This window comes from Bubalus bubalis, chromosome 8 (assembly GCF_019923935.1).
Source record: "Bubalus bubalis isolate 160015118507 breed Murrah chromosome 8, NDDB_SH_1, whole genome shotgun sequence".
NCBI classification, from domain to species: domain Eukaryota; kingdom Metazoa; phylum Chordata; class Mammalia; order Artiodactyla; family Bovidae; genus Bubalus; species Bubalus bubalis.
In genome coordinates, this window is record NC_059164.1 from 118953037 (window position 1) to 118973437 (window position 20401).

General features: G+C 47.6%; 1 protein-coding gene across 9 annotated transcripts in view; it reads right to left on the reverse strand.

Annotated features, from left to right (window-relative positions):
• Nucleotides 1-19533, reverse strand: part of ESYT2 (extended synaptotagmin 2) — a 79185-nt gene extending 59652 nt beyond the window's left edge. For 2 of the 9 annotated variants that reach the window (XM_044947131.2, XM_044947128.2), the window contains exons 1-2: nucleotides 19103-19533; nucleotides 2016-2210 (exon numbers count right to left, since the gene is read on the reverse strand). In XM_044947131.2, coding sequence (XP_044803066.1) covers nucleotides 2016-2210; nucleotides 19103-19414 — 507 coding nt within the window. In that variant the 5' untranslated portion in view covers nucleotides 19415-19533. Of the gene's footprint in view, nucleotides 1-1475; nucleotides 1620-2015; nucleotides 2211-19102 lie in introns of those variants that run through there. The other 7 variants (XM_044947129.2, XM_044947130.2, XM_044947135.2 and 4 more) reach the window with 7 other exon arrangements.
• Nucleotides 19534-20401: the final 868 nt, after the last annotated feature.

Sequence of the window (20401 nt, forward strand, 5' to 3'; positions counted from 1 at the left end):
AATGTAACAAAAATCTGAACCATATATAGCTGACTCCTGAACAGCTTAGGGGTTAGAGGAGCTGACCCTCTGCCCAGCCAAAAATCTGCATATAATTTACAGTCAGTCCTCCAATCCTCAGTTCCAACTGACCGTGGATCATGTAGTATTGTGTCCTCATGTGGATCAATATTTCCCCAAATAACACCACCACCAAATAAGTGACTGCAGAGTCCCAAGGCAAACCAGTAGCTTGACTCAGAGCTGTCAGTGGATAAGCCAGCAAGTGAGGGCACACTGGGGCTGTTTCAGCCTTAAAGGACCCTGGTCCACTCACTGGTGAAGGAAGAGCAGTCACACCACCGGGGCCCCCAGATGATTCCTGAAGTTAAAAGCTGTTTATACACCAGAACCAAAGTACTTCCTGAGGCCATAAAACTATGAGAATAAACTGCGTTGTCATACGATCCACGGTGTATACAACAACAAACGCTTGTCCTTCCTGACGGCCAGCTGCTCCTTCCCTCACCCCCTCTAGCTTCCTCCTCAGCGCGCTAATGCCCGCTGCCCACCTGAAAGCAGCCTCTCCCCTTGTCTGCACTGCCCTGCTCGCCGCTGCTCCTCCCTGAAGGCCCGACTCCTGGCTCGTTTCCTGTTTTGTCTCTAAGGCTGTGCAGGAGCCTGACAGGTGAACCACTGTGCTTCCTCCCCACTCGGCAGGCGAAGAATCCGAGTCCCAGAAAGAGGGCGCTAGTCAGAAGCCACGGAATACAGGCAGGCACTCCGAGGCTGGCCTCCATGCAGCTCTGGCACCAGGCCGGGTCCTGAGGTGCCCGAGACAGTGCCAGGCCAAACTGTTCCAGGGGCCAGGTTCCCGGCCCCTCCTTACACAGGAGGGGCTCCAGTGAAAAGTTCTAAAATCTATTTTTCAAAACTCTTTTCTCCGCTAGTTGTAACACTCCCAGTGTTTTCAGGCTGTCTTCGTCCTGAAGCTACAAAGTATAAAATGCAAGAAACAGTGCTCACCACTCATAAAGATATGAGTCCACTAAGTGGTCAAGCTAAACAGGTATTTCAAGAGTTTACCAGACCTGCTGGGTGGCGTTTCACAGGTAAAATAAGTGAAGCCCTGACTGGAGTTTTTCTACAGCTGTTTACGTCAAGCCTCACTGCTTAAAATTTACCTCACACCTTGGGCAGTATTTTCCTGAAAACAACAATTACAACAAACCCCAAAACCATGAAACCCACCTAAATTTAAAATATTCACCCAGGGAAATATTTTGAAACAAACTACACACCTAAAACTCAACCTCCGCCCTCTGTCTTCTAAACATATCTCCCAACAGAAACTATCTGTTCTTCCAACTTTCACATGGAAATATACTAGAGTTCAAATCTATTTTTTCCCTAAAAATAATACTGGCTTCCAGATATGATGATCCCCATCTGCTGAGAACATGAGAAACCCAGAAGAGACCCGAATGCACGCCTACCTGAGGTCACAGGGCACTCAAGGCGCGAAGGACGAGGACACAGGGCAGAAGGCGCGCAGGGCGGTGAGGAGGCACTCTGCGGTGCCTCTCCCCCACTGCTGAGGTACCAGAGGTTGAGAAACCCGGAGGAATGCAGCTGAGAAGCCAGATGAGCTGACAGAAACCTCACCAGACCAAGGAGACAGGAACTGGAGTTCAGGTCGGCTGAGCGACACTCTGAGGGCCCAGACCCTGGGTGGGGGGGTGTTGGGATGGGGAGGAGAGGCCAACTAAGCTTCCCTTCAGGCATCTGCCAAATTGCTGAGCTACAGAGGGCAAGAAGCTAGTCTATAAAAAGCAAACTAGAGCTTTTGGCAGGTGTCCTGCACTGAGAAAGCACAGCCTGGACTCTGAGAGGGACTGGAAGGGACCCGGTCAACAGGGCAGGTCCTCTTCTGTTATGGGCTCTGGTACAGCCTCCACTGTACGGAACCCGGAGCACAGGTGGGTCCAGATCAGAGAGCACTCCTCCCTACCACCCGCCCTCAGGCCAACTCAAACCTGCTGGGCTAAGGCGTCTGTTCCCTCTGCCTTTAGCGGTTGGGGTGCAGATCTCCGGAGGAGGGGAACGAAGATGGCTTGGGGCAGTGGCAGAGCCAGCAAGGGTTCACAGCCAGTTCCCGAGACTGCCGACTGCCAGGGTACACTGTCCCACCACGGCCGTTTCACGCTACGAGACAATCTCACCCTGTGAAGCTAGGAGGAAGTGCACGTGGGAAGGTGACATCAGTCATTGGAGAATGCAGAATTATCCACAGTGACATCCCAGTTCACACACTCTATGATGACTTGCAATCAAAAAACAGAAAATAATATGTGTTTGCAGGCAGGTGCAGGAATTAGAACCTTCTTGCATTGCTGGTGAGTCTATAAAGTATTCCCACCATTATGGAAAGCAGTTTAGCAGCTCCTCCAAAAGTTAAACCCATCAATTTCACTTCTAGGTATATACCCTCCAAAACTGAACACAAGTATTCAAACAAAAATGTGAACATCAATGTTCAGAACACAACTCATAATAGCCAAAAGACAGAAACAACCCAAAAAGTTCTTCAAAGGATGAAAGGATAAACAAAGCGGGGCATACCTGTACAACGGAACGTTATTCAGCCGTAAAATAAGAGGTATGCTATAGGGTAAGATCTTAAAACGGAGAAGGCAATGGCACCCCACTCCAGTACTCTTGCCTGGAAAATCCCATGGACGGAGGAGCCTGGTGGGCCGCAGTCCATGGGATCGCTAAGAGTCGGACAAGACTCAGCGACTTCACTTCTCACTTTCCTGCATTGGAGAAGGCAATGGCAACCCACTCCAGTGTTCTTGCCTGGAGAATCCCAGGGACGGGGGAGCCTCGTGTGCTGCCGTCTATGGGGTCGCACAGAGTTGGACACGACTGAAGTGACTTAGCAGCAGCAGCAGCAGCAGCAGCAAGATCTTAAAAATGTTACGCTAAGTGAAAGACACAAAAGTTCACATATTGTATGATTCCATCTATATGAAACATTAAGAAAAGGTAAAATTATAAAGACAGAAACATAAAAAAAAAAAAAAAGAAACATATGTGACGGCACCACCACGGGGAGGGTGAAATGCGTCATGATGCTAGTACGGGCTGTCCTTTGGGTGATGAAAACTTGGGGGACCAGACAGAGGTGATGGCAGCACAGCACTATGAAGGCGCTCAATGACCCTGAGTCACTTTATGTCACTTGAAACCTACTGCAGTAAGAAGAAAAGAAATGAACTATCATGCCAGGAAAAAATCAGAAGAAACTGAGTCACTTCCTAGTCAGGTTGATAGGGAGTCTAGGGGTCCCCAAGGAGAGAGGGGTCTGGAATTCTCAAGGAGGAAGAAAGGACGAACTTTTTTTCTTTCTCCACATTCCTTAGGATTATATAACAATAATGTATCCTGCCTAAGGACAGTCTTTGGACTCAACCTTCTGTTATCTTAAAATGTTAATTATGGGAGTAGACCTGGTCTTTACAAGGATGTATCTTGCCTGAGGACAGTGTTATCTTAAAATGTAAATTATGGGAGTAGGTCTGATGAGGTCTTTACAACCTCCAGATATTCTTTGGATTATATAACTTCATTGTTAACACTAGCAAGCCGGTACTCTTTCTGCCCCCTTCTGATGCCTATGTCAGAAGTTTTCTCTATCTCCTTTATACTTTAATAAAACTTTATTACACAAAAGCTCTGAGCGATCAAGCCTCGTCTCTGGCCCTGGATTGAATTCTTCTCCTCCAGGGGCCAAGAATCCCGGTGTATTCGCGTGATTCAACAACAACCTTTCAAAATCTTAAAACACATGTTGCGAAGACAGACAGAAGCCAACTTGAAAACACTACACTGTATGATTCCAACTCCCTGAGGTACTGGAAACGGTAAAAAGGTAAGTGGCCACCAAGAAGGTCAGGGATGGGGAGGAAGGAAGACTAGCTAGAGCCTCCTCATGTAAACTAGGGACTTTAATTAATCATGTATCACACTGTTTCAATAACTGCAACAAATGTAGCACACTAATGCAAGATGCTAACTCAAGAAACTGCCTGCAGGGGGGATATGGGAACTGTATCTGCTTGAGTTTTCTGTAAACCAAGTAAGTAGAGAAAACCTGTTGCTGTCCAACTTGCATTAAAATAAGTATTAATGTGAGCTTTTCAGGTAGAAAGAAAATGATCCCACACAAAAACGTGGAAATGGAAGAAGGTCCTGTCACAATTATAGAGACAAAAAATGCCTTGGAAGGAAAGTTATGACCAACCTAGACAGCATATTAAAAAGCAGAGATATTACTTTGCCAATAAAGGTCCATCTAGTCAAGGCTATGGTTTTTCCAGTGGTCATGTATGGTTGTGAGAGTTGGACTATAAAGAAAGCTAAGCGCAGAAGAATTGATGCTTTTCAACTGTGGTGTTGAAGAAGACTCTTGAGAGTCCCTTGGACTGCAAGGAGATCCAACCAGTCCATCCTAAAGGAGATCAGTCCTGGGTGTTCATTGGAAGGACTGATGCTGAAGCTGAAACTCCAATACTTTGGCTACCTGATGCAAAGAGTTGACTCATTGGAAAAGACTCTGATGCTGGGAGGGCTTGGGGACAGGAGGAGAAGAGGATGACAGAGGATGAGATGGCTGAAAGGCATCACCGACTGGATGGACACGAGCTTGAGTGAACTCCAGGGGTTGGTGATGGACAGGGAGGCCTGGCGTGCTGTGATTCATGGGGTTGCAAAGAGTCAGACGTGACTGAGCGACTGAACTGACTGACCTTCCCCCATCGCTGATCTGTAACAGAACCTGGCATCCAGACCCGATGAGATAGTTATTTTGAGGCACTAGCCTGTCATCTTCTTCATCAGCAAGCTCCTTGAATAAAGTCTCTTTCTTGCCTCAACCCCTTGTCTCTTAGATTCACTGGCCTGTCATGCACTGAGCAGAGTGAGCTTGGACTCAGTAACAGGATGGTTTTGGTCACTGACTCCTATACAATGTTATGAACCTCTCTGTCCATAGTTCTTCAGGCACTCTTGTCTACCAGATCTAATCCCTTGAATCTATTTGTCACCTCCACTGTCACCACCCACTCCAAGGGATTTGATTTAGGTCTAGTGGTTTTCCCTACTGTCTTCAATCGTAGCCTGAATTTGGCAATAAGGAGTTCATGATCTGAGCCACAGTCAGTGCCAAGTCTTGCTTTTGCTGACTGTATAGAGCTTCTCCATCTTCGGCTGCAAAGAATACAGGCTGATTTCGGTATTGACCATCTGGTGATGTCCATGTGTAGAGTCGTATTTTGTGCTGTTGGAAAACGGTGTTTGCTATGACCAGTGTGTTCTCTTGACAAAACTTTGTTACCTTTGCCCTGGTTCATTTTGTACTCCAAGGCAAAACTTAACCTGTTATTCCAGGTATCTCTTGACTTCCTACTTTGCATTCCAATCCCCTATGATGAAAAGGACATCTTTTTTTGTTGTTAGTTCTAGAAGGTCTTAGAACCGATCAACTTCAGCTTCTTTGGCATCGGTGGTTGGGGTACAGACTTCGATCACTGTGATGCTGAGTGGCTTGTCTTGGAAATGAACCATGATCATTCTGCTGTTTTTGAGACTGCACCCAAGTACTGCATTTTTGACGCTCTTGTTGACTATGAAGGCTACTCTATTTCTTCTAAGGGATTCTTGCCCACATTAGTAAATGACTAGATGAAATGATGTCTAATCCCCAGTTTCTTCCTCACCACCATCAAGAGAGGGCTGAGAACTCACAGACTTCCCAGTTCAAAGTCTGTCGCAGACCCAAAGTGCGTGCCAGTGTGGTCTGTCCCCTCGCCCTTAGGACGGGGTAACAGGCACGCTGCGGGCCTTACTGACTTCCTCTACGCAGAGCTTGGAAGAGAAGCTGCACACAGTGAGCACTAATGGATGGACCATGTCCCTTTTCTTTGGCCATGCTGTGTGGCTTGTGCTATCTTAGTTCCCTGACCAGGGCCTGAGCCCGGGCCATGGCAGTAAAAGCATGGACTCATAACGACTGGATGGCCAGTGATTTCCCTTTCCTCATTTTCCACCTCCTGATTTCCTCCGGGGAGCAAAGGCCTGTCCTCGGCGCTCTGGTCTTTTTACACTGTCTACACTCACTTCCTCCATTTCTCCACTTCAAGCATGATCTCAAGCACCCATTGCCTGTGAACTGAGGTATCTGGCTATGCTCCCAGGTCTCCCTTACCAGCCACTGGCTGCTGTTGGACAACTCCTCTAAGAACTCCTTTAGGGTTCTTAAACTCAACGTTTATAAGACAAGATTAACCATCTCCCAGCCTTATCCCTAGGCCTCCAAACTCCTGTTCCTACTGAATGGTTACTGGTGAAGGCCATCACGCGTCCTCCCCCAGGGGCTCAGCTGGAGCCGCCTTCCCTCCGCGAGCCCAGCCCTGTATCCCTCCCTCCAGTGAGCCGTCAGGGCCAGGCGCTGCTTCCTTCCTCAGGCTCGGAGCCGGTCCCCACTCTGTCCCCTCAGTCTCCTTGGCCATCGCTGCCAGATTTATCTTGCTACACGTCCAGTTTTCAAATTGGGACATGCCATTGCTTTAAATGTTTTGGTGTTTTCCTGGTGTCGTTCAGATCTGGCCCAAATGCCAGCGGCGAGAGGCCCTGCTCCGCTCCTCCGCTCCCGACGCAAACACTGTGGCCCAGCTGGGCCGCGCTGAGTCCAAGGGCTCAGCTCCTCTCCCCCGCCTGCACCCACGAGGCCACACGTAATTCTCAGGCACCAGGAGAACGGCAGTGAAGGGGAATAGTCACAGTACTGAACCCAAGACACAACACGATCTGAGCCCGCAGGTCCAGTGGAGGGAAAGGCCTTCCAGAGCAGATGAGGCAAAGCTGAGCCACCGCCACTGCGCGCAGCTACCCTCTTCCGAGCATCCAAGATGGGGGGGTGCTCGTGGCCCTTCAGGAGATGGCCACGTTTCACTCCTTAGGACTCGTGTTTCCTTACAAGACAAAAAAAAAAGGACTCCGCAGATGTGATAAGTTGAGTTGATAAGCTCTTGAGTTGAGGAGCTGTCCTGCATCCTGTGTGGGCTGTGATGCAATCACACACGTTCTCTCAGGTGGGAGCAGAGGCGGAACAGACACAGACAGAAAACAGAAAGTATGTGATGACTGGAGCAGCTACCGGCAGTGAGGGTGAGGAGCCACGCACCCAGGAGCACAGCTCCAGAAGCTGGGAAGAGCCTGTCAATCCCCTGCTTTCAGCCCTTGGGAACTGCTTCCAGACTTTTGGCCCCCAGAAGTGTAAATGATAAATCTGTGCTGTTTTAAGCCACTAGTTTGCAGAGCTTTCTTCTGGTGGCCCCAGTCCGGGGAGCAAGCCAAGGGGGCTGCTCACTTCCCCTCTTGCCCATCCATGATGAAACAGCCCTCAAGTAAGTCCTGCTAAGACTATCCCTCACACACACAGCAGTGTTCATGCTTTCATTTCCCCAGCGTAAAACCACAATCAGATTCAAGCTATTAAGTAAAATCAACACTTTCTAACAGCTCTGAATAGATTTCAAAATCTATGTACATGAAAAAACATTAATTTAGCATTAATAGATCTTATGTGTTCACTTGCTATGCATGCAAGTGTTTACAGCACAAATGAAATAAATTAATGATCTCAGTAGGCAGCTCACCTCAAATATGTATATTGGCATCATAGGCATTACACGACAATTTATAATTGAGTGTAGAGTCCTCGTAAAACAAGCAATTAGTAGTTCACTGTTTCAACCACTCACTAGGCTTTCTGTGCAGACTCCTTGCAAACTGTTAGATGCTACAGCAGACATAAAAAGTCCCTGTCTTCAAACTCTTGATCCACAATTACAAGACTAAGCACACTTAACTGCAGAACTCTCACAGAACCGCTTCATATGATTGATATGAAGCGGTTCTGTGAGAAAACAAGAAGAGCATCGCCCAGATGAGTAACTTTCATCTGATGCTGGTACCTCAGATTATGAGTGGCAGACTCAAAACCCAGTATTTCACACGCACTCCAGGGTAGAATTTATGGCACAAAGCAAGCTGGAGGATGTTGTCTTTCCACATCACTGGATTTATCTTCTGCAGATCCACCGTACTCTAAGAAACCCAAAACATAACCCACCAGATGGAAACAGAAGGAAACTCTACATCTAATATTGGTTAAATTAAACTATCATAGTTGACCCAAAATTTTGTTGTTGTTGTTCAGCTCAGTCATGTCCGACTCTGCGACCCCATGGACTGCAACACGCCAGGCTTGCCTGTCTTTCACCATCTCCTGGAGCTTGCTCAAACTCATTCAGTGAGTCAGTGATGCCATCCAACCATCCCATCCTCTGTCGTCCCCTTCTCCTCCTGCCTTCAATCTTTCCCAGCATCAGGGTCTTTTACAATGAGTCAGTTCTTCGCATCAGGTGGCCAAAGTATTGGAGTTTCAGCGTCAGGCCTTCCAATGAATATTCAGGACTGATTTCCTTTAGGATGGACTGGTTGGATCTCCTTGCTGTCCAAGGGACTCTCAAGAGTCTTCTCCAACACCACAGTTCAAAAGCATCAATTCTTCAGCACTCAGCTTCCTTCACAGTCCAACTCTCACCTCCACACATGACTACTGGAAAAACCACAGCTTTGACTAGATGGACCTTTGTCAGCAAAGGTCTCAAAGACATCTCTTTGCTTTTTAATACACTGTCTAGGTTTGTCAGAGTTTTTCTTCCAAGCAGCAAGTGTCTTTTAATTTCAGGGCTGCAGTCACTGTCCATAGTGATTTTGGAACACAAGAAAATCAAGTCTGTCACTGTTTTCATTCCCCCCCACCACCCCATTCGCCACTAACTGACAGGACCAGATGTCATGATCTTAGTTTTTTGATGTTAAGTAAAACTCAACTTAGTTGTTGAGTTTTAAGCCAGTTTTATCACTCTCCTCTTTCATCTTCACCAAGTTCCTCTTCACTTTCTGCCATTAGGGTGGTGTCATCTGCATATCTGAGGTTATTGATATGCAGTTTCAAACCCCCACTTTAGTCCCCAACCAACACTTACTCACAAGAGGAAGGAAATGAGCACATGAACTTAAAGGTTTTGCGTGACAGTCTCCTAATGGAACGAGCTACAGCCATCTGCTGTGTCAGGGCGGCTGCTACAGCAGAGCGAGAGCAACCACAGCCTCAGGCAGGAGACGGGGACAGAGGACGACACAGGGACAGAGGACAGGCGGCTCTGTGGACTGAGTCTGAGCAAGCTCCAGGAGACGGTGAAGGACAGGGAAGCCTGGCATTCTGCAGCGTTCATGGGGTCACAAAGAGTTGGACACGACTGAGGGACTGAACAGCAGCAGGACAGAATTTGTTTTAAGGAAGAGGCAGCGAGGATGAGGGGTAACAACACTGGCTCCTTGGATATTACTTTAGGATGTTCAAAGAAAAAAGAGAAAGAAAATACAAGGAATATTTTCAAGTACGACTCATAACAAAGCATTATGGTAGATAAACTCTTAGCAACAAAACAAACAACCCCAGTGAAACAGAAACTAAGAGAAGCTCTGTCATTTGCCTGCTCCAGCTGAAGTGGGGGAGGCGGTGGCAAGGTGAGAGAAGCCCTCAGGCAGCAGGAAGCTGGAGGTTAACAGCCGACAGTTCAAAGGAGGCATCAGCACGGGATTCCTGACCCCAAGGGACCTCCAGCCACCCTGCCAGCCCTGCTGCTGCTGCTGCTAAGTTGCTTCAGTCGTGTCCGACTCTGTGCGACCCCATAGACGGCAGCCCACCAGGCTCCCCCGTCCCTGGGATTCTCCAGGCAAGAACACTGGAGTGGGTTGCCATTTAGCCCTGGGCCTTCCTTATTCCAGCCTCAAGACCACAACACACAAGCCGAGGCTGTCAGTGCCCACCTAATGATAAGGGCACTAAGATTCTGAAAGCGGTGCTGACCTGTTAGAGAGCACAGAGCTGGGAGTGGGTGGGCCTCAGACAGGAACCCACATGGGTCAGACCAAGCCTGCTTCTCGAGTGTGTGGCCCAGCGGCAACACCATCACGTGTGACACAGGTCCCCGAGCGTGACCCACAACACTCAGTGCCCAAGGACTCCCAGGTAACACTGACGACGCCAGTCACACAGCTGGCTATTTTCAGACAAGATCAAGGACAATGCAGTGAGCCCTCTCAGCCATTTCCAAACAACCATCCCTATACCGCGCTACAAAAAGCAATGACTTGGCTTACCCAACTCTCACTTGCCAACACAGCACAGAGGAAGAAAAGCCCTTCAAAGAGTGACTGCGTGGGAGCACTCTCTTCTTCTAAAGGTTATTTACATAAGAGGGGATCTGGATAAATCTACTGTGCTTATTTTAACATCACACTATTCAAAAACAAACACTGTCCTCTAAAGCTAGACTTCTGCTTATAAAATTACTATGCTACTCTTAGGAGTTCAAAAATAGTTCATATATCCTGGACAGATTACATGAATGGCTCACACAAACCATCTTTTGTAACGTGAAAAGGTAAAAAATTAAATATCTCAAACTCTAGTTTTACCTTTTCTTAACCTTCAGTAACTAACAATCTCATTTTTGGAATCTGTACATGAGACAATTTAAATAAAGCATGGCACTCCCATAAACAAGACACTACTGCAAAAACCAGTCATGTTTCTGAAGAATAATGACATAATGTTCACACCATAATGCTTAGTGAAGGCAAATACAACACACACAGACATCCACGTACCGCCAATCATGTCAATACTAAAGATTCAGAAAATCACCAAAACATTAATAATGGCTACCACTGGTTAGTAGGACAGTAGGTAACTTTTTTCCTTTTATTCTTCTGCAAAGCTTGAAATGTTCTACAATGAGTATGTGTTCTCATACTGGAAAAACATGTTTTTAAAACTTGTCTAGCCATAATATAAAGGGCTTCCCTGATGGCTTAGTGGTAAAGAATCTGCCTGCCAATGCAAGAGACGCAAGAGACACAGGTTTGATCCCTGGGTCAGGAAGATCCTCTGGAGGAGGAAAGGGCAGCCCACTTCAGTATTCTTGCCTGGGAAATCCATGGACAGAGGAGCCTGGCAGGCTACAGTCAGTCCATGGGGTTGCCAAGAGTCAGACATGACTGAGCCACTGAGCACACAGCCATAATAAAAGACATACAAGACAACATATTCATTGAAAGTAGAAAGATAAAGTTCACTACGTGACTGAACAAAGAAAAGAACTTCAAGCTCAACTTCAATGACATTTTTGGAAATAATAAAAAAGAAAGAATAATAAACACTCTCATATTAGTATTTCCACATCTGCCATTTGTGCGGTTATCACTAATTCTCAAGTATAGTCACCAGGTACGACGACGACGTTCTTTAAAACACAAAGTCACTGCTGCTGACAGTGCCATCACTCTGATGATTTCCTCTGCACATCCTGCTGTAATCCACTTAATAGACACAGATATTGAACTACGGGTCTCAGAGGCATCCACTATGAGTAATCACAAGACTGCCTTTCCCAAAACAGGCAGACAGGACAACATAACATTGAAGTTATATGCACAGCTAGCTATATCTACAAACCCTAGAAGAAAAGGTTTAATCCTTATCAATAAAATCTTTTACAATACACTGATTTAAAGAGATGCTGCTGCTGCTGCTGCTAAGTCGCTTCAGTCGTGTCCGACTTTGTGCAATCCTGTAGACAGCAGCCCACCAGGCTCCCCCATCCCTGGGATTCTCTAGGCAAGAACACTGGAGTGGGTTGCCATTTCCTTCTCCAATGCACGAAAGTGAAGTCGCTCAGTCGTGTCCAACTCTTCGGGACCCCAGGGGCTGTAGCCTACCAGGCTCCTCTGTCCATGGGATTTTCCAGGCAAGAGTACTGGAGTGGGTTGCCACTGCCTTCTCCTTTAAAGAGATGAGCTATTACTTAAATGCACAAAATGCCCTAAAAGGCAGACTCTTTTAAAAAAAATGAACATATCATTTCACCAACTGAAAGATCTAATAAAGGTTTGCCTTTCTTTTTCCACATGAATAATGTTTTAATACACTTTTTTGATTTAAGAAAAATGAGTATGTATTATTTTTATTTTTTAAAAAAGAAAAAACTGCTAGTGCACACTAAAATTAGGATTATTCCTGGATTTGTGTTATTATTAGCTATAAATTTCTTAGTTTAAGGCCTTGTCTTACTTATCACCTAGCACAGTACATGGAACATAGCAAAGGTTTAATAAATTCTGGCTCAGTGAACAGATGAATCAATAAAAGTTCATTTTTGATTCCTGCACTTAAGCTAGGCTTGTTACTTAAAATATCATCTACTCTAGGAAAAATTCACCAAAATAGAATAGTTTCCTTTTAAAAAAATTTATGACTTTTTTTTAAAAAAAGTTAAGCAGGGGAAAAAATGAAGCAAAACCACTGACAGGGAGAAAGACCATGAGAAAACTTGTGAATTAAACATGTTAAATGGAAAAATGCCATGCAAGACAACTACAGACACTATTTATACAAGAACTGTGCCCCACCCAGTTCCAAAAGAACACAAGGTGACTCAGTGTTTACAGCACAATAAGATCCTTAAGAGTGAAAGAGAGCAGAGCTTGAGGGAAGGCGGGCGGGCACCTCCAGCAGCCCCTCCAGGCTGAGCAACCCAGAGGCAGCATGGCGCTAAGTGTTCCGGAGCCAGGGCAGGAGATCTCCCGCACTGCGCAGGGTTCCCGTGTTCTGACCTCACAAGCCTGGTTCTGAACACATCGCCCAGCCCCCCTGAGACATGGGGGTGCTGCCTGACAGATGGCCCAGTCCCCAGTTTGAGCACCTCCGCTCCTCACCCCTGGGCCCGGCTGACAGTTCTCACCTTACTTACAACCCTCCCCCGCCCCAGCCCCCACCAAGGAAAAGCCCAGAGATCCATTGTGCTGTCCTACTGGGCTCTGACACTTGACACCTCCACCCTGAGACACGCCTGATTTTGCTGTTCCCACTTATTCTTCTGTCCTTTAGGGTGTCTATACGCACACCTCCCCCCCCCCCAAACCACTTTCTGACCATGAGGGCACTCTTCAGCCATCACACCCCACCTCGTAGCTACCTGGAATAAGTACACACAGGAAGGGAAGGTGACCTCTAACACGACTGTAGATAGTGGGTCCTTAGATCTTTAAATGAAGAAGGAAAATTAATCCGACACAGTGTTGGCATGGAAACCAAAAAAGATAATACATTAACAAAACATAACAAAATGCAAGAGTCTACAAACAGTACATTCATTCTAAAATCATGCTATGAAGAATTCCCTGGTGGTCCAATGGTTACGACTCCACATTTCCAGGACTTTCCTGGCGGCTCAGTAGTAAAGAATCCACCTGCCAATGTAGGACACAGGGGTTAGATCCCTGGTCCAGGAAGATCCCCCATGCTGTGGAGCAACTAAGCCCCTGTACCCCAATTATTGAGCCTGTGCTCTAGAGCCCGCAAACCGCAACCAACTACTAAAGCCCAAGTGTCCTAGAACACACGGTCAGCAAGAGAAGCCACCACGATAAGAAGGCAGAGCACTGCAACTAGAGAGTAGTCCTCGCTTGCTGCCACAGGAGAAAAGCCCATGCAATACTGAAGACCCAACACAGCCAAACAATAAATTACATAAATATAAAAAATTACATCTATATAAAAACTTCTCACTTCCACTGCAGGAAGTACAGGTTCTAGCCCTGGTAGAGAAACTAAGATACTGCATGCCACATGCTGGTGGCCCAAATAAACAAATTAAAATTAAAAAAAAAAATAGTGGGCCTTAAAAAAATAAAATCATGCTATGAGAGTGTCAGTGTTAGTTGCTCAGACATGTCTGACTCTTTGCGATCCCATGGGCTGTACCCTGCCAGGCTCCTCCATCCATGGGACTTCCCAGGCAAGAATACTGCAGTGGGTTGCTATCTCCTTCCCCAGGGAATCTTCCCAACCCAGGGATCAAACCTGGGTCTCCTGCACTGCAGACAAATTCCTTACAGTCTGAGTCACCAGGGAAGCCCTATGATAGAATATATCTTATAAAAAACAAACCAATTTACCAGCTAGATTTCTCCAATACACACTGTAATTACGTATCATTACCTTGAATTAAAGTTAAGAGTTTAGAATAACTCACACACAACTCCCTACACACACACACACATTTAGGATATTTACATCTTTGAAGCAAAATCTCTATTTGTTCATTTAGCCAATGTAGCAGCAATGCTTAAAGTAACATCTGTTGTTGTTTGGTCACTAAGTTGTGTCAGATTCTCTGTCCGTGGGCAAGAATACTGGAGTGGGTTGCCATTTCCTTCTCCAGGGGATCTTCAAGAACTGGGGATCGAACCCACATCCCTGTATTCTTTACCAGGCAGATTCTTTACCACTGAACCATAGGGAAGTAGAAAGTAACATTAGGTTTAAGGTAAAAATATTTATGGAGTTACTTTTTACATTCATAAGCCCTCCTCGTTCATTAAATATTCTTTATAAATTACTCCAAATTTACATTGAAACAATAATTTTAAAAAGGTATAACAGCTTTAGTTGGAATTCCATAACAAGGTGGTTTGTGTGGCTTACTCTGTACTATAACTAATCGCCTGTTTCACTTATTTTTAAAAGAAATTTAATGTCTATAATATTTTTCAATAGCACTATTGACAAATAATTCACATACCATAAAATTCACTCATTTAACGTCTACAATTCAGTTGTTTTTAATCTGTTTTCAACATCTGTGATATTCAAGGTTAAATGTCGCAACTAGTGTAGAAATCATGAAAACTCACGAAGAATATAGTAAGATGTTCACCAGGCCTAAGGAGAACACTAAGTGACTAGTCAGTTGTTCATAATTGTTTCTTCACAGGACCAAGATCTATATTTTACACATATTTAATATAATTTAACACAACATATATTAACTAAATATAATTTAATATAATTACATATATTTTCAATTCCTGTATCTGTTTAATTATTTACAGTTTAGTCCTAGCTGTACATTCTCCAATCTTGAAATATAAAGTGAGGCTAATATGTTCACCTGAAGCAGAAAACCCAGAGCACACAACCTGATGGAGGCACAGATCCTGAATGTGAACAGGTATTGGCTGCTTTGCGTCCGGCACCGCGGGGCCTTGTGCTCTAACCTCATGAAGCTCTTGGCGCAACGGTGAGCTGCCGGTGACTGCAGCGGTAGCAGGCATAAAGGAAAGCCCAGGAGTCTCCACATCTCTCCTAGCTTTGAGGAGCTTCCAACATTTTCTCCAAGCACTTAATTGGTCTAGGATCTAAAGTTGCAACTGCAGTTTAAAATAGCTAAACTCTGGGACCTGATGTAGTTACAAGTCTGTTAACGAGTCTTCACAAAACTTTTTAATAGGATAAGTCAATGATTAACACTGAAAATAAAAGTACTTGCCGTTCCTTTACATAAGACCAAACTGTATTCTTTTGCTCATTTGGTTTTTACTCTAATATAATAAATTTTGGCTAGACTTAAAATTCTCCTGAACTTCCCAGAAGAACCACAGGAAGAAAGCTCTCCCTAAAGAAAAGCTAGTGCATAACAGTAAAAACAGCAGAACACATAAGCTGACTGTGCTTTAAATCTCAATCATCAAGGTGTAAGAAGCATAGAAGACCAATTGTCATTTACAGCAGGTTTGGGTTTCTAATTATTTGCAGCCATAGAATCAACATTAATTGGCAGCAGTGAAAACGGGAAAAGGGCAGACTTCACACCAAGTTCTAATTTTTCAAATAAACAAAAATCGTAGTGGAAAACCATCTTTACGCATCTCTATGAAAAACTCTTCAAGAATTTTCTTCACCCACAGTCTAATTTTACAGGGCTCAATTGACAAGGGACAACCACAGGGACAACAAAAAGGCCAGTCCTCAATCTGTCAACTCAGACTTACCAGGTGATTTCCCTGTTGATGAAAAAAGAGAGTAAAGAAATGAATAGTACTGTGCTTCATTAAAGCTGTAAGATCAAAGTCTTACAGAAGTGTCACATGTTAAATGAGAGCCGTTTTTCATATCCTCCTAATAGCCTTGATTTGAAATAGTATATACATTTTTCTCAAAGTATTCATATTTGTTTATCATCTCATTTTACAGCCAACATAAATTTTTACTTTACTAAATAAAAAGAAGAAAAATTGTGAGTAAACATATTCAAAAGTGAAGCTAGGAAGTGAGCACATTACTTCATGTTTTCCTCTGCTTCTACCCTGCTGTGAATCACAGCTGTCAATGACCCACTATGAAATCTGCACAAACACATCTTGTTCAAAGCAAAATACCAACCAGAAGAACCTAAGTTTGTACAGTAAAAATCAAAGAACTACTAATACAGAAATCTTAACTCTTCTTATATATGAACGATTTCTATTGCTGATTTATTCCCTAGCTATAACAGAACAGCAGGTCCACTTCTAGGCAGTGTAATTTACTGGTTTTATTAGGAAATTAACACATGGGTATTACAATAAAAAAGGTATTAAAACATCTTCCTCAAACCTCAGACTCCTAGGCTTTTCTTGGATATGATCATAATCAAGTTTTGTGTGAATTCTCACAGCAGTTTTCTAAGCAATACAGGCATGTTTAAGTGTATATACATGTAATGTGAGCGCAAATACAAATTGATGAACAAGTGAAAAGCTGTGTGAAAAACAGAAATTCCATACTTTACGAGATGAACACCAAGGTTCATCAGTTTAAGTCACACTGAGGAAAATCCAAGAAAGGAATCTTTGGCTAATCACCCTTTTCTTCTGTTAATAAAATAATAATAATTTGTCATGTCCTTCAATATGGTAACAAACATACCTGTTAATTTATTGTTAAAATAGCATGCATTTCACAACTTTCACAAGCATTGATGTTAGCCAACTGCTCCATAACCAACTATCTATGAATGTCAACAGCCCCAATTCCTGTGACTCTTGACCCTGATTATGTCTACTGTTTGGGTAATGCCCCTATGCTATGCTATGCTATGCTAAGTCACTTCAGTCGTGTCCGACTCTGTACAACCCCACAGACGGCAGCCCACCAGGCTCCCCCATCCCTGGGATTCTCCAGGCAAGAACACTGGAGTGGGTTGCCATTTCCTTCTCCAATGCATGAAAGTGAAAAGTGAAAGTGAAGTCGCTCAGTCGTGTCGGACTCTTAGCGACCCCATGGATATCAGCCTAACAGGCTCCTCTGTCCATGGGATTTTCCAAGCAAGAGTACTGGAGTGGGGTGCCATTAATGTCTCTACTCACTGTTTTTGGTTACTTTCTGTAATCATTTAATTTGGTGTAACATAAGACACAAGATGCCACTTGAAAGTCCTTCTGCCTTTCCAAAAAGTGCACCTCTGTTCTTGGATTTTCACACCTGGGTTTCTAAGTTCCTGTTTACACTTCACTCCTCTTTGCTGCTTCTGGCGAAAAGCTACACCACACTACTTATTCTGATTCTTCCAAATACTACTGTGCACACATCCACCATGTATTGATAGAATTTTAAATTCCCGAAGTCCCTGACTGTGAGATTCTTACTACAATTGCTATTTGTCCTCACAGGTAGTAGCCATTAGGTTAGGTTCCTCCTGACCCTGGGCACTCCAGCTTTCCAACCTGTCTGCCTGTGTCATGTACTCCATGACAAATGTCTTATGACTGGAAACAGGGATCACACTCCAAGTCCTTTACTCCGCTAACAGAAAACGACCCTTCTGAAAGTCACTGGCTGGCCATTTCCCCATGAAGTTTACATCAAGCCTAACATGAGCATCATTTATCTTAAAATAAGCACTATTTCCTGTTGCCTGAAACTGCGACACCAACTTATGGTTAAGAAAGCAGGAGGAAGCCAACTCCATTGGTTTCCACATTGCATAAATAAATTATGAGAATTGCTGGATGTAAACATAATCAGTACCAGGACTCTCTCCATTAGTGCAACTCTTCCAAAACTTCCTGCCCCCACCCACTTAAAATTCACCTCGGATTCAAGTCTACCCTACATAAAAGCTACTCAGCTCATAACGTTACTTCCAAAGATGTGAAACAAACCTCCAATTATCGTAACATCAAAGGACCTTTAGGCGGACCCCCACTGCTCAACTGTGTCAGAAACAACCAAGAAATGGCTGAGGCGTCTCAGCGGAGGAGGAAACCGCCCTTCCCCGCTCACCGCTGGCCGCCTTCTCCGCAGCAGAGAAGCGAGCGGCGTCCAGGCCCGCGGAGCGCAGCAGACGCCCCGAGCTCACATTCCAGCGGCGGGAGTCGCGGCACCTCGCGGGGAGGCCCGGCGACGTGGCCGCGGGAGGAGCGCGCGGGGCGCGCCTCACCTGTGCTCGGGACCCGCCCGCGCGGAGAGGGGAAGGCGCCCACCCGCGGGGTCTGCGGGCCGGGGTGGGGGCCCGGCGACAGCGGCGGCGACCCCCGATTTACCCGGCTCGGACAGACGCCGGCGCCCGGGGCTCAGAACGCCCCAGGTGGGAGGGGTCGAGGCATGACGAGACCCCAGACCCGGGAGGGGCGGGGACGAGCCCGGACTTCCCACCGGGCGGGCGGCCAGCACCAGGACCCGGGTCGCGGCGGGCAGGGACCCCGACTCGGGCGGGGTCCGGTCGGGTGGGGCGAGGACACGCAGGAACCCCTGACGGGGCGGGTGGGAACCCCGACCCAGGCGGAGTAGTGGCGGGCGGGGACCCCTGACCCAGCGGGCAGGCGGGGTCAGGGCGGGTGGGGACCCGACCCGGGCCGGGTAGTGGTGGGTCGGTACTCCCGAAGGGCTTTCCCGGCCGGGCGGGCAGGCGGGGTCAGGGCCGGGACCGTGGCGGGCGGGCATCCCTGGTCTGACCTGAGCCAGAGTAAAGGTAGGCGAGGACCTCCCAGACCGAGTGGGACGGCGGGGTCAGAGCGGGCCCGGGGCCCCTGACCCTGACCAGCGGAGGCGGGCGGGCCGGTCAGGGCCGGGGGCGGGCCGGGGTCCGCGGCGCCCACTCACCCAGGCCGGCAAGTCGCAGGCGCGCACCCCCAGGCGCACGGCGCGCTCCTCGTCCTCCAGTAACGCCAGCGCGCGGCACAGGCGGGTGGCCTTAAGGCCGCGGCTCCTGCGGCACCACACGAGCAGCCCGAGCGCCAGCAGCACCCAGCTGAAGCTCAGGCCCAGGTAGCCCAGCGCGTACACCGGCAACAACAGCGCGAAGCTGCGCGCCAGCTGTGCCAGCAGCCCTGCCACGTCCACGCTCAGCGCCGCGCCGGGGGGCTCTGCCCCGGAGGCGCCCGCCTCGGGGCCCGGAGCCCTGGAGCCGCTCATGGCCCCGACGCGCACCGCTCCCCCCGGTTCCCGGCCGAGACGCCTCAGCCCGCGCGGCAGCGCCCCTCTGAGGGGACGGCGCAGCCGCCCGGCCCGCCCGCCCGCGCGCGCTTCCGCTCGCGGCGCCGTGTGACGTCAGCACGCAGGGCGGGGCGGTGGCGGAGAGGCGCGGAGGTGTTCCACTGCGGCAGCCGGGTGTGGCCCCAGGCCTGGGTGCGGCCCAACGCGGGGTGCGCCCGGCCCGCGTGGGACGTCATCCCACAAGGCCCGCCAGCGCCGCGGTGGCGGGGGTTGGGCGGGGCTGGCTGGTGTGTGGCTTCTTGGCGCGGGTGGGCAGGGCGCCTCTGACGCTGGGGGGGCCGGGCCCGGCGTGGGTGTTGCCTCACACGCTAGAGAGAGGGCCCCTGAGGCGGAGTGGGCGGTGCTTCGTGACGCCAACACGGATGGGCGGGGCGCCCTTGAGGAGTGGCGGGCGGGTTTTGCGTGAAAGTTGCGGCGCGGAACGATCAGTCCGCGGGCTTCCGTGTTCGCCGAGGGGGGCTTCGCTCTCCCAGTCACCTGGGCCGCGCTTCGCGCCGGGATACTGCGGAAGGAGAAGCCCACGCTCCTGAGTTTGCGGGTCCTGACCGCCCACAGCCGACGGACGATTTCCTGACGGAATTCTCTCCGCGGCCCTGGAGACGAGGGAGCTTGGATAGGCCGCTTTGTGCGCGAAGGCGGGACTTGTTCTCGCCCGCGGGATCGCGGGGACCCGACACCCGCCCTCAGCAGGATTTCCGACGAGCGCAGGCGTTTCCTGAATACCTTCTCTAGCAGGGCAAACCGCTCTTGATCGCTGTGTTTCCCCTTAAACTCAATCAGGGTAATTATATTTGCACTCTAGCCTCCTTAAAGCCAAACAGTTGCAGAGGACAGCCTAAGTAAGTTTTTAAAGCATATCAAGTGGTTTCGAAGGATATTTTAATTCAATTTCTGGCAGCCTTGAAT